Consider the following 15,080-nt stretch of genomic DNA (forward strand, 5'->3'; position numbering starts at 1 on the left):
GTGTGTGTGTGTGTGTGTGTGTGTGTGTGTGTGTGTGTGTGTGTGTCGGTTTAGATATCTAATAAAGTTGCAAACCAATAAGCAAAGTCATCTAATTAACTAAATAACACACAGTGAAATAAAAAAATAAATAAAAAAATAAATCAATAATTTAATCAATAAGTATTTTATTCATTGCACATCCAGCATACATGCAGTACATACATACATACACTTATACATACAGACACAAATTAAAGAAATTGGCAAAATTAGAAAGTGTAGTTTACATTGGTGAAGCAAACTGTGTTTTAATTTCAAATGCACATTCATGATCACATTTCAGTATTTTATTTGAATCATTATTACAATTTTTTTTACAATTAGTATGATTACTTTATCTATTTATTTTTTAGTACTACAATACATGTTTTCTGCATCAACACATTATAATATGATTTGTAAGCTTGATCCGAAGTTCCTTTTTCTGCCTATTAGGCAAGCTGTGACAGAAAGAACACATTTGGTGTCTTCTGCCATCTCATTGAGTCCCATGTTAAGCAGGTAGTGCACAGAAGCAATGGCCGTTCCTCCTGCTGGTAGAGCTCCTTCTAGCAGCAGAGATATTTAATCCCCAGCGTTTTAGCTATAGCAATCATTGGTTTAGAAAGCATATCAATCACAATATCCTCAGTGGCCCCCTCTTTGAAGCGTGATGTCATAGCGGCTTTTAGCTGCTCCACCGGTTTGTTCACTCTGTCTGATAGCGCTTCTAGACTGTGATTTGATAAGCTGAAGCCTGTGTAGACTAGCTGAAAAACGTATTCATGATACCATAATCACAGGCTAGTGACAATCCCGGGATGGGAGCTATTGCTCTGACCGCCCGGCCGCGAATGCATTTAGCCAAATTTTCTTGTATGTTTTCTTCTTTGTGAGGGCCTCTAGCGAATAAACGGGCAGAGACTGAATGAGAGCAAATTTCTTGTTCTCTGAGAGTTCATCTTCGAGGGTGTTGATCAGCTTCTGAAAGTCATATTTTTCCAAATTAAATGAAGAGACTAAGAATATTTTGGGTATTCCGACTCTCAATAGGTTTACCTTACAATCCTCTCTGATGTTTTCGAGCAACATCCGCTCATCAAAGTTTCTTTTGTGCGATTCAGCATGAATGTCGTTATCAATTTTAGTGCGAATGAAATAAAATAGCTTCTTGCTCTTCATGATCGCTCTGGCCAGCTCGACGTCGTTCTCCTTAAATCTTTCAGAGGTCACTATGAGAAAGAAATCATACATGTGGAAATTGACATCTTTCAGGTACTTCTTTGCTCTAAATTTTGGACTGCCAATTCCAGGCAGGTCCCAGATCTTCACATCTGGCATGGAGGGATGTGGATACATGTTGGGCATCATGGTAGTTTCAATTCCTGTGGGAGCTGCGTCCTTATCATCATTAGGAAGGCCTCTGAGGGCATTGACGAAGGAAGACTTCCCTGCCCCTGTCATCCCGGTTACAGCAATGTTAAGTGTAACATTCTCTAACTCCTTCAGATTACCTTTCTGAAGAGAATAAATGGGCAAAGACTGAATGAGAGCAAGTTTCTTCTTTTTGGGAAGTTCATCTTCGAGGGTGCTGATCAGCTTCTGAAAGTCATATTTTTCCACTTCAAATGATGATACTAGGAATATTTTGGGTTTTCTGACTCTCAATAGGTTCGCCTTACAATCCTCTCTGATGTTTTTGAGCAACATCCACTCTTTGAAGTTTCTTTTGTGTGATTCAGCACGAATGTCATTGTCAATTTTAGTGCGAATGAAATAAAATATCTTCTTGCACTTCTTGATTTCTCTGGCCAGCTCGATGTCATTCTCCTTAAATCTTTCAGAGCTCACTATGAGAAAGAAGTCATATGTGTGAAACTCGACATCTTTCAGGTACTTCTTTGCTCTAAATTTTGGACTGCCAATTCCAGGCAGGTCCCAGATCTTCACATTTGGCATGGAGGGATGTGGATACATGTTGGGCATCATGGTAGTTTCAGTTGTTCCTGTGGGTGCTGCGTCCTTATCATCATTAGGAAGGCCTCTGAGGGCATTGACTAAGGAAGACTTCCCTGCCCCTGTCATCCCGGTTATAGCAATGTTAAGTGTAACATTTTCTAACTCCTTAAGATTACTTTTCGGTTTGTTTGTTTTCTCTGATGCTGGAGAGTCAATTATTTCTTGTAATTCTGAGCCAAAAGAGTCTAAATCTTCTGTGTTCTCTGTGGCATTAGACAATATGTCTGCAAACTCGCTGGAAACCACATAAACATTTTTGTTTTTGTCCTCTTCCTCTTGCTTTTTGATGTCTGTGAGGTAATCGGCTACTTCTATCTGGTCAGGATTTGTGTAGATTCTGAGGAAAGGGTCCATAAAGACATTGACTTCATCTGACATGATGACTCTAAAACAGCAAAGCAACTGGGTAAATGTCAAGAAGCATTCCGGGGGTTTTACTGCAAGTAAAAACATTTATAGTGAAATGCTTGTACAGTAGTTTTGCAGTAATCGTGTTATTATTTATGTAGCTAATTTTATAAATTCAGTCTTTTATCTTATGGGGCTCTATTCAACATCTGGTGCATTGCGCCATTTTGCTAGTTTCAGCCCAACATAGTAATCATTTTCACGTCCTGCGCCACGTTGTTTAAATAGCGAATGCATTTGCGCCCATTTGATCGCTCATGGGTGTGCTGATCCGAAAACGAGGTGTGTTCAGGCACATTGCGTTGCTATTTTGAGGCAACTGAAATAGACTGCACCAATGACCAACAAAAACCTGGTGAAATATAAGTAAATTACTTTATTAAGGTTAGTGCCCTATTTTAACGATCTAAGCGCATGGTCTAAAGCGCACTGTGCATGTGGATTTAGGGCTTGTCCAAATACACTTTTGCTAGTTTAACGACAGGAAAAATGGTCGGTGCCAGGTACAGAATATAGATAACATATCAAATGTTGAAAGTGAGACATTTTGAAATGTCATGCCAAATATTGGCTCATTTTGGATTTCATGAGAGCTACACATTCCAAAAAAGTTGGGACAGGTAGCAATAATAGGCCAGAAAAGTTAAATGTACATATAAGGAACAGCTGGAGGACCAATTTGCAACTCATTAGGTAAATTGTGGCATTAGGCAACTTTTTTGAAATGTGTTGATGCCATGAAATTTAAAATCAACTTATTTTTCCCTTACAATTATACATTTTCTCAGTTTAAACATTTGATATGTCATCTGTGTTGTAATCTGAATAAAATATTGAAATTTGAAACTTCCACATCATTGCGTTCTGTTTTTATTCACAATTTGTACAGTGTCCCAACATTTTTGGAATCATGTTTGTACATGCAATGACTACTCATTATGACATTTTTATATTTATGTAGCCTACACAGTAATATTCTTCTACATTGCAATCCTTTAATTTTTAATATTTGGCATGTTTGCGCCATTGACGGTCTGCGCGCCCAGCGCATGGTCTAAAAGGGTTGTCCCTATTCTCTTAATGAGTCATGGGTGTGTTTGGGGCGTAACATGCCATAACATGCCATGCCAGTTGCACTCGCACCATGGCTGATTTGCTATTTACATGACAGAATTTGCAAGTGGAAAAACTGAACGCTTTTCTAGTGTGGAAACAGATCTGTACATCGGTACACAATGATGGGGACCGCACCAGTTGCACCCACCGAAGGACGGCCCTGTGGACACGCCCTAAGTGCACCTGCCTCGTGTGCTTTAGACCTTGTGCTTAGATCGTTAAAACAGGGCCCATGATGTTCTGATCAGTTAGCCTATTTGAACAACACAGCTGTTTACACTAGAGGTCGCTGTCTACACATAGCCATGTGTAATTTAGAGGTGATGTTTACAAACCATTCAATACGATGTATATAATTTCTGACGTTATTATTATATCAATAAACACTTTATCTTTTCCTTTACATTAAGTCAACATATTTCGTATATTGAGACTTCGTCTCATAGTGTTTTTCAGTTGCATTTAAAGGTGCACGGAGTATTCTTTGTAATGCTTCGATGACATCTAGTGGAGTATCGTATAAATGCAGAGGTACATCTTCAAAGCACTGTATAAATTCTGTGACCCATTGTTTATAAATTTTTTAATTTTGCGAGCGAAATTTATCTGGAAGAGTGTTACCGAGATAAAGTGAGTAGACCAGCCCCATATAGAATAAAACATTTATTTATTCTCATAAGACTGTAATCTCATAAGCATCTACATCTTTATATATTTATATTTTACAATATTTTATATTTTCAAACCAACAAAAAATGAATAAATAAATAAACAAACCCCTACATTTTGTACAATAAAACAGCATTATAAATAAACAAACATATATCACTATATATTTTCCAACACCAATAATAGCCTTTGTTAAGCTTTGCTTTGGAAATCTTTCTAATTCTTCAGGATTGCTTGTGATCATTACATAAATAAGCAGTCAACTTTTCTATTTGTGCATTCATAATAAGACAGACTCACCTTATCTGTGCACAGGTGGTTATAATATCGGTATCTCTGTATGTCTCAAAATTATGTGGTAGCTGTTTATGTAAAAAGTATAGGTGTGGATTTAGGGTGTGGTTTAGAGAACATCTGAGAACTGAGGCTAAAAATCTAGCCAGAACTACTGTTTTAGAAAACTAATATTTCCTCAATTAAATATGAATTCAGTGACATGCTGTCGATTACCACAGAGGATAATCCGTAAATTTGTAAAACAAAACAAAAGTGTTAATAAACTTGCAACAGAAGTCAATAGAGTATTTCTTGTATATGTGAATATGTGCATTTTAAAATATATGTTGACTATAGGCTATTTAAGTATTTCCTGTACATTCTGTACATCTTATCTACATCTTTTTTTTTCTTAAAAATATTTACATTTTGTCTGTATGTTATTTCCAAATAAAACAAAGCAATTCCAAACATGCAAATGTCCACATAAATGTTGTTTAGCAGGAAGTGTTTTACTGGAAGCAGATTTTTTCTTCTTTTTTTTAAATGCATGTCATGTAGTATGGCAAATAACAGGCATGCATTAATGAACACATTGCTTGACATTACTAAAAATGTCAATTAAAATGGTTTACATAAAACCACAGTTTTTTGCATTCTGGCAGAACACATAAATAAAAGACGCTCTGTCAGATATGCATGCATTCATATGAGTTATGTTGATAATGCATCAACAGTTTTTCAAAGGCAGCAGTTTCAAGCATAAAGCATTTAAAATGTTGTACACTTTCTTTTTTGTGGAGAATGAATTAATTTAAAACATACATTATGTTTCTGTATGTTTTACAAACTTATATATATATATATATATATATATATATGCTATATATATACACTGCTCAAAAAATTAAAGGAACACTTTGAAAACACAGATCTCAATGTGGAAAAATATCATGCTGGATATCTACAGTATGTAGGGCTGGGTGGTATATCGAGTTTGTACGATATATCGATGTTTTCTTTATAAACGATTCGATATGAGCCAATACCGTTTATATCGATATACAGTAGTTTGATACGAGCGTATCTGAAAATATAGCGTAGGACACAGACTGAGCTGCTGCAGAGAAAGTGCATAGTCCATTTTGTTCTAAACATGTGACAAGCCATAGAAGAATTGTGTGTCTCCGAGCAACACAGTTGTTTAGTTTTTGAATGAATCTGCATTTTGATCGAATCGTGTGAACCAATGATTCAAAGGCCCATTTATAAAGAGAGCCGTTTACTGAATTCCTGAATGATTCAGCTGTTCAAATGAATGAATGACTCATACAGACATTTACCGTTACCTGCTGGCAGATTTAGTTTATTATTTAGAGTTTATAAAAATTAAATAAATAAATAAATAAATAAATAATAAAAAAATTAGTTCCCCCAAAAATAATAATAATAATAATTCTGTCATTGTTTACTCAGCCTCATTTAGTTTCAAACGCTGTTTTGGTTACCAATGACTTTCATTGTATGAATAAAAAAATACTGAGATGTTTCTCAAATTATTTTGTTTTATGTTCCATAATTTATGTTAGGCCATTGTAGCCTAAATGTTTTTGTGTAATAAATTTTACATTGAATCAAACTAAATATTTCTTTCTAAGGTTACAATTTGTCTACGTGGTACTTTCTTATTTAAGACAAAAATAGCCTTTAATAATCTTTTGTGGGTATTTTCCCAGTCAAATTTATTTTGTGATTAATTAGAATAATTAATTGAAACATCATGTAACTAATTACATTTTAAAAAATTAAATAATTTGACACTCTGGCATATATTGACACTCTGGCATAGTGTCAGTATATTTAATGAGAGCTTCAACTGTGTATAAAAATGGTTGTAATTCTTTAAATTAAAGCTTAAAGTCTGCACTTCAAATTCATCTTGATTGTTTCATTTTATTTCTATTTTGGTGGCATACAGAAATTATGAAAATTGTGTCAGTGTCCAAATATGGACCTAACTGCATATATATATGATATTATGTGTATGTGTGTGTGTGTTGGGTGTTGGGGGGGATGGGTTGTTCCTGGTTTATGTAAGTCTGTTTTGCGGCTTTCAGTACCTTCTATTTTTAGCCTTGTTTGAAGAAGTTTCAGTGTCGTAGAACAAGATATTTCTGTGGCTCTTTTACCAGCAATGGTATGTACATCTCATGCAAAACAAACTCGGCTTGTCAGTATTAAATGTTTTTCTCATTTGAGGCTTGTGTTATATTCATGGACAATCTTTAAGCAAACAAGGTAACTTTTTCCTAAACAAGAACACCCTCATTTTTGTTTGAACTTTGCTGAGGTCTTATACAAAATTTAAGACTCTATATTTCCTAAGTTATATTTTTTATATATCATAGTCTTAAATACATTTCTTTTGACTTAATTTCTTTTTTTACATGTGAATTTGGGCACAAATTGTGCACTCCTGATTGTTTAAATTACTTAATTTTGAGTTAATTTTCTTTCTTTCTTTTTTCCCCAAGTTCTTACTGTTGTTAGTAAAAGTTTTTATGTGACACCTTTTTACTTCATTGATACAAGGGATGACTTCAGATGAATGGCATCTTTTAAAAATGGTCAAAATGAATAGGGTATTCACATTTTAAATCATAATGTATCATAGTAAAATTCTGTGTATAATAAAACAGCATGATGCTCGAATTCATGTTGGCCAGGGGCAGTGTATTGTGCATTATTAATCTTTATGATATGCAAGATTTAATTCCAGAAGTGTTATGAAGCTATTACCTAATATGAAATATTTTATAATGCACATTATATCTTTCTATCTGCAAGAGAAATATGCCATAACTTTGAATACATCTTCTGAATGACATTTATGCTCAGAATTGCTGTTAAGGTTTTGATTTCATCTCTTAAAATTGGTGATTGTTAGATATGTGTAAAAAATCACTCAGATATGAATGAATGATGTGAATACTTTCCTCACATATTGGCTACATATGGGTGTACATAGCAGAATTGCATATTAAGTCAGCAGGCATATTTATGATGGCGTTTTTCATTCCAGACTTTATTCCATACAGGAGATTTTTGGATAGATTTGTAGCCTTTATTCTGCTAAATCTAAAATGGTAACCATGGACATTTTTACTAAGATAATGAACAAATCGGTAAACACATAGTTCTATAATACAGCACCTAATATCCTCAGTAGTCCTGACTGAGCAGGTTAAATCTAATATGTTTCGGTATGCCACTTTTACTTTACACCTACTGTATATATTTTTTGGAGTGCAATGTGAACTGTTAAGCCAACAGGACTGTTATGAAGAAAAGAGGCATTTTTAATTGTATTTGTAAGCACATCAATTAAATATATTGAAAACAGGAAAAGAACATGTAGCTTAGCTATCATGATGTGAATTTAAAAATACTTCAAAAAAATCTTATGTAATTTTTATTTCCATAACATTGCCATTTTTAATGTGTATTTCAGACATGCTACATTTGATTAAATTAAATGATCTACAAATAAATGACACAGATTTAAATTTTTGTTTTAATTTGTCATTACATAGAGATGATATATAATATATGTATGTATGTAATGAAGTGTGAAAAACAGATGTATAGCAGTAATAATTTTTTGCAGGGCTTGTAGATTTTGAATTCCCCGGAATATTAGTTGCTGGTTTTTTTTTTTTTTAAATTATATTTGTCTTAAATCATTTTATTATTTTTTTTAGATATCTGATAATGTTGTAAACCAATGAGAAAAGTCTTCAAATTAACTTAATCTCACACAGTAAAAAATACAAATAGAATAAATAAAATAAATCAATCATTTAATCATTAAATATTTTTGTCATTGCTCGTCCAGCATATACAGTATACAGTACACTATATACAGTACACAGTTATATACACAGATACAAATGAATGAAACTGGCAAAGTTAGTAAGCGTATTTTACACTGGTAAAGCAAACTGTTTTAATTTCAAATACACATTAATGATCAGGTTTCAGTATTTTATTTGAATCATAATTACAATTAGTATGATTATTTCATCTATTTATTTTTTAGTACTACAAGACATGTTTTCTGCAACAACAGTTCCTTTTTCTGCCTATTAAGCAAGTTGGGACACAGAGAGAACACATTTGGTGTCTTCTGCCATCTCATTGAGCCCCATGTTAAGCAGGTAGTGCACAGAAGCAACGGCCGTTCCTCCTGCTGGTAGAGCTCCTCCTGGCAGCAGAGATATTACGGTCCCCAGCGTCTTAGCTATAGCTATCATTGGTTTAGAAAGCATATCAATTACAATATCCTCAGTGGCCCCCTCTTTGAAGCGTGATGTCTTAGCGGCTTTTAGCTGCTCCACCGGTTTGTTCACTCTGTCTGATAGCGCCTCTAGAGCCTCATTTGATAAGCCGAAGCCTGTGTAGACTTGCTGAAAGAACTTCTTCATGATGCCATAATCACAGGCCAGTGACAATCCCGGGATGGGAGCTATCGCCCTGATCCCGGCTGCAAATGCATTTAGCCAAATTATTTTCTTGTAGTATGTTTTCTTCTTTGTGAGGGCCTCTAGCGAATAAACGGGCAGAGACTGAATGAGAGCAAATTTCTTGTTCTCTGGAAGTTCATCTTCGAGGGTGTTGATCAGCTTCTGAAAGTCATATTTTTCTAAATTAAATGAAGAGACTAGGAATATTTTGGGTATTCCGACTCTCAATAGGTTCGCCTTACAATCCTCTCTGATGTTTTCGAGCAATATCCGCTCATCAAAGTTTCTTTTGTGTGATTCAGCATGAATGTCGTTATCAATTTTAGTCCGAATGAAATAAAATAGCTTCTTACTCATCATGATCGCTCTGGCCAGCTCGATGTCGTTCTCCTTAAATCTTTCAGAGGTCACTATGAGAAAGAAGTCATACCTGTGGAAACTGACATCTTTCAGGTACTTCTTTGCTCTAAATTTTGGACTGCCAATTCCAGGCAGGTCCCAGATCTTCACATTTGGCATGGAGGGATGTGGATACATGTTGGGCTCCATAGTAGTCTCAGTTGTTCCTGTGGGCGCTGCGTTCTTATCATCATTAGGAAGGCCTCTGAGGGCATTGACGAAGGAAGACTTCCCTGCCCCTGTCATCCCGGTTATAGCAATGTTAAGTGTAACATTCTCTAACTCCTTAAGTTTACTTTTCAGTTTGTTTGTTTTCTCTGAAGCTGGAGAGTCAATTATTTCTTGTAATTCTGAGCCAAGAGAGTCTGAATCTTCTGTGCTCTCTGTGGCATTAGACAATATGTCTACAAACTCTCTGGAAACCACATAAACATTTTTGTTTTTGTCCTCTTCCTCTGGCTTTTTAATGTCTTTTTCTTTAGGTTCGTCAGGACATTTTGTTCGTAAATTTTTCTCAGCTATTTCCAGTTTTTGCAGCATATTTCTTGGACTGATTGTTGGATATTTACGATGTGGTGATTGAGGTTTTTTGTCTTTAGTCTCATCTACGCTGAATGTCTGTGATGTAGTTGATGATGATCCAGATGACTGGCTGGAGCGATCATTATAGGGATTTCTCAAATCTGTCATGATAGCTCTATAAAGTTAATGAAATTATATTTGATTAATAATGAATGAATAGTGTAAACATAGAAAAAGTACCTCATATAAGGATGATGGATGTTACACAATTAAAAAATAAAAAACAATAAATAAAAAAGAAAATTATATATATAAATATAAAATATTTTAATTTTTTTTAACCCACCGCTGTGAGTAGTGAATTTTCTGCTCAGCCTCTGGAAGCTTCAGTACTGTCCACTGTAACATCTAGTGGGACTGAATCATACAGTCAAACGTTTCACTGATATGGTCATTTCATAACTGATCTGAAAGGCAAAAAAATAAATAATTAAATAAAAAAAATCCACATGTTGCATTTGTTCTTTAATTGCATAAAAACACAACATAAATTAGACCTGCTTAAAGACTGATGATAGCTATTTATATTCCTTTAAACTTGGCTGTAGTTCTTCAAAAAAAAAAATTTTTTTAAATGTTGTTTCAACAGTAAGCCTATTCATTTTTAAATTTAATGGAACAAATCATATGATTTTTTTTTTCAAAACTAGAAATAAATGATTGTTTAATTATTGAAAATTGAATTATTATTATTATTATTACAAAATAAAGTATGGGATAAGCCATTTAAGACATAAACAGCTTCTTACCTTTTTTAAAAAATATATATTTAAAAGTAATTTCATCTCAACAATTATGTTAATGTGAGTGTAATGTAATTTATAATGCAATAGAAAGTGATCTTACCTTTGGTAAATAAGAAATGAGTAAAGAGCTTCATCACAAAACCAAATGAGCTGTGTTAAATGCAGAAGGAGAGTTTCATAGACTTCAGGGCGTGTCCTTTATTAAGAACTTCCTCCTGACAGAAATTCCCTGAACACATGAACTTGTTCCAGGTTCCATGTTTGTTTATTATTAAGTTACTTCAGAATAGAGCAGAATTTACATGACTAGTGGAATTTCTTTCCGTGTGCTTCATGTGATGCCCCTTAGACCAGATCAATCAATCAGCGGTATGCAATTAATGCAATTAATAAGTGTTGTGGTGAAGTTTTTTCCAATGTCTTTACCCCACATTTAAACACAAAGGCATGAAGGATCTATCAGCATGTTCTCATAATTTGAAGTACCTCAAGGAGGATTGTGAGGGCACAAGCAAACATGTATGTTGTGTGCAAGCAATCAACAGAATATTGCTAATATGCTGTTTGCAAGTGCTTTTATTGTGGCTAAGCTTTACCTAATCCCAAACCCGATCATAATAAAACAGCTTGTATGCAACCATTGAAACAACAGAACTAGAGCAGGAAATTGTTTAGATATATTCAGATGCAGAATTACTGGAATAACTGTAAATAAAACTTTTCTGTCTGACTTGACAGAAGCAGGTGGACACAGCATTCCAGAAACCTGAATGACATGTGGACCACCTACTGTAGATGTGCGTCCTTGAAGAACATAAACTTACAACAATTCCAAAATTACATCCAACCCCAATCACATTCATGTGATTTTATTTGATTTTACAGCATAATTCTAATCTGAGACTACTTTAATTACTTACTATTCATTTCATTGTATTTCTTTTTACATAAGCACTGAAAAAACAAATAATGATCCGCGGTCAGTAACATTTTTCACAGGGAAATGGAAACTATATATATATATATTGACTAGCTGTTTCATATATTGAATTCATATATTGAATAGCTGTCAAATTTAAATCCCATTGTTATGAAAGTTTATTTAAATAACATGTTTTTGCACTCACATACATGACAGAACCTGTACATGTTTTTGTGTATGAAAGCATCTTGGTTTCATCATTATTGATTAAATGCAATAGCAGATCAACATAGTTGTTGAGAGATGCATAAACATTTTTGCTACCCACATTTGTAGGCTTTGGGGATTCTTTCACCATGTTCACTATTCTTCTTCTTAAAGGGATACTCCACCCCAAAATGAAAATTTTATCATTAATCACTAACCCTTATGTCGTTCCAAACCCCTAAAAGCTTCGTTCGTCTTCTGAACACAATTTAACATATTTTGGAGTTGTTGAATAAAGTCGTTATTTTTGTTTTATTCATATACATAAAGTATTCTCGTCACTTCATAACGTTACGGTTGAATCAGTGATGGCAGATGGACTATTCTGACGATGCTTTTCATACTTTTCTGGATCTTGACACTGTAACTTACTTGGCACTATATAGGACAGTCACAAGCCTCCCGGTTTTCTTCCAAAATATCTTAAATTGTGTTCTGAAGATACACAAAGCTTTTATGGAACGACATGGGGATAAGTTATTAATGACAAAATTTTCATTTTGGGGTGGAGTATCCCTTTAAGTCCCTTTTACACTTTCACGAAGTGAAAAGGGGTTGGACCTTAAACCACTTATTATAGCAATAATTAAAGCAATAATGACTTTAATAATTAAAGTATTATCAATGCTACAGTAATAATCAGTACTACATCTAACCCCATGATGCAATTGGAACTATAATTAGATGAGATATATGATGCTGTTTCCGCGAAAAGACACTTGGTAAAAGCACTGGAAATGAACTGTGCTTTTGATAGACAACTGAACCGACCAGTCTCAAAAAATGAAAACCTCATAGAGGAATTCACTAAGAATGAATTGCATCCGCTGACATTGCTGTTTGTTGTTTTAAGGCTTTGTTCCCTCATCTTGCGGGTTGGTTCTAAGCATTAGGCACTGGAGAATACAGAAATCTAGTGGTAATCGAGAGATGCATCAGGCAGCTTTGTGAATAATTCAGCTATAATGATGCTAATTTATTGTACATGCTGTAGAAGGTGTGTTTGTGCAGATATGAAAGACATTTACCATAAATACTCAATTAATTTGTGATAACATTGACCATATATAAATAAAAATGAAACAGACTACAATCAAGAACAAAAATATTAATTCTCATAAGTTCACATCAACAAAACCCCAAAATAGCAGCATTTGGTCATTGCTGGAAGAAACATCTAGTCCTTCTCGAACACGGCAGCTCCCATCACATGACAGTTAATGAATAAAATAAAAATAATATGTGCTAAACATTTTTATACTTCAATAATGCAGAATAACTATAAAGCAGATATAATAGGTAAATTGTGCTTTTATTGTGGAAACAGATGTCTTGTAAGCCATCTTCAGTATAAGACTTTAGCTTCTGTGTGTGTTCAGGCCTACCCAGGTTATGGGGACAAAATGTCCCCACGAAAAAGATGGCATTATCCAAAATCCTTATCCTTGCAGGGCATTTTCGGTCCCCATGAGGAAAATAGCTAATAAATCTTGCAGAATATTTTAAAATCTAAGTTATCAGAAAGTTTTGAGTGAGGGGTAGATTTAGGGGTAAGGTAAAGGGACTGAAAGTACAGTTTAAAAATCAAATGTCTATGGAATTTCCCCTTAAAACACAGAAACCCGTGCGTATGTGACGTGTGTGGTTTAATAGACAGCAATGTTTCCAGGAAAAAAGTTTAGCCACAAACATGCACTTTTTTTTTTTTTTGAGCCAAGATATTCTGGATCAGGTTGCTGCTACAAACAGATACATTTCTGAAGGCACATCCTTATTAAGTTTTATGAAGCGATATACTGACACCTGCTGCATGTACATTGTGCTGCATGTACTGCAATTGTGAGTGTGTGTGCATTGCCTTGGCCAAGAACTGCTGTGAAAGGCATATGACTTTTTTTTTTTAAGACATCCGAGAAAACTGGTTTTTGGCATGAAAACATTCCATGGGAAAGACACAGTAAACTTCACTGCGAGAATCTACAGACTTTATAAGCATTTTAAAAGAAATGTGCGCTAAAAACACTATAGCCCTTTGCTTACTGTGCAGACTGTGAAAACAAACGACACAGTTATTGAACAGCTTATTTTACACTTAAAGTTGATTGACATCCATATTGTACCTATTTTTTTTTCTTTGTAAACTGATAATCTGTAACAGCTGAATTTTAATTTGAGTAACATATGTCTACACATTGCCCTTTGTCATACAAACATATTAGGAGCATTAATAGGCTATATAAAGCAACTGAAAGGAATACTTTGAATCCCATGAGTCAATTCTTTCCTCTAAATGTATATTTGAGAATAGTTTAGGTTGAAGAACATTTGCTCTTTTTGAGTATACGCTTTTCTAAGAAATAAGATCACTTTTGAGAAAGTAAAATGTGCACATTAACCTGCATGTTAGGTAAACTGCTGCCTGAGGTCTAATGGAGAGTTTCATCAGGGAATCACATCTTAAAATGAACAGCAAATATAAATAGAAAAGCTATTCTGAAGAACGTCCCTGGAAACTAGAGAATGAAGACTGAATTTTTGGTTCAGTTCTTTATTATTAATGAACTGAACTCCCAATACAAAGCCACTTGTACAGAAGTAAACACCCCCCAGGTTGTAAAGATAATAGAAATAGAGTTCTTGCCTTTCACACAGAGAATCATTCTGTCCTCTGACACAAAAACAGCATCTGGGTGTTTCCCAGCAGTACACATTTGGACGCACATGTGTGGTAGTCTAAAGCCTTTTATACTTTTATGTTTATTTTATTCTTTAATAACCCACCTCTTTTCAAAAATAATTCTTAATAAAACATACATGCACGTGTGTGTGTGTGTGTGTGTGTGTGTGTGTGTGTGTGTGTAAAATGTCCTTTTTAACACAGAATTTACTATTAATTCTTGAGTACATTTTGGTGCATTCCACTCTGTGACAATTTCAAAAATCTAATAATCATAACAAATTTAGCTGTGTATTCCTCTGTCGTGCTGAGACTTTTGGGTGAGCACAACATTGTACTGAATGAGGGTTCTAAGCAGTGATTCTAGTGAATATACAGTGACTTGATGCTTATCAGTCAGTGTATGCAGCGTATTGCTCTGCCCCCACTGCCGCCATGTGCAGTGTCACTAGACA

At 34.4% G+C, this 15,080-nt stretch overlaps 1 protein-coding gene and 1 pseudogene across 1 annotated transcript; both read right to left on the bottom strand.

Moving 5' to 3' along the window:
- Positions 1 to 229: 229 nt before the first annotated feature.
- Positions 230 to 2,421, bottom strand: LOC109106521 (annotated as a pseudogene).
- Positions 2,422 to 8,087: 5,666 nt separating this feature from the next.
- LOC109106705 (interferon-inducible GTPase 1-like) lies at positions 8,088 to 11,038 on the bottom strand. The gene is made up of 3 exons (XM_019119996.2): positions 10,860 to 11,038; positions 10,300 to 10,420; positions 8,088 to 10,128 (listed from the first exon to the last, which is right to left on the bottom strand). The coding sequence occupies exons 2-3, from the start codon at positions 10,359 to 10,361 to the stop codon at positions 8,655 to 8,657; spliced, it is 1,536 nt and encodes a 511-aa protein (XP_018975541.1). The 5' UTR covers positions 10,362 to 10,420; positions 10,860 to 11,038; the 3' UTR covers positions 8,088 to 8,654.
- Between the last annotated feature and the right edge of the window lie 4,042 nt (positions 11,039 to 15,080).

Source organism: Cyprinus carpio, chromosome B16 (assembly GCF_018340385.1).
Source record: "Cyprinus carpio isolate SPL01 chromosome B16, ASM1834038v1, whole genome shotgun sequence".
NCBI lineage: Eukaryota > Metazoa > Chordata > Actinopteri > Cypriniformes > Cyprinidae > Cyprinus > Cyprinus carpio.

Excerpts from the sequence above, each read along its gene's own strand:
- LOC109106705 (XM_019119996.2), bottom strand. The coding sequence starts at position 10,361 with ATGTTACAGTGGACAGTACTGAAGCTTCCAGAGGCTGAGCAGAAAATT. Across the intron at positions 10,129-10,299 it reads AAAATTCACTACTCACAGCG|AGCTATCATGACAGATTTGA; the intron begins GTGGGTTAAAAA and ends TTAACTTTATAG.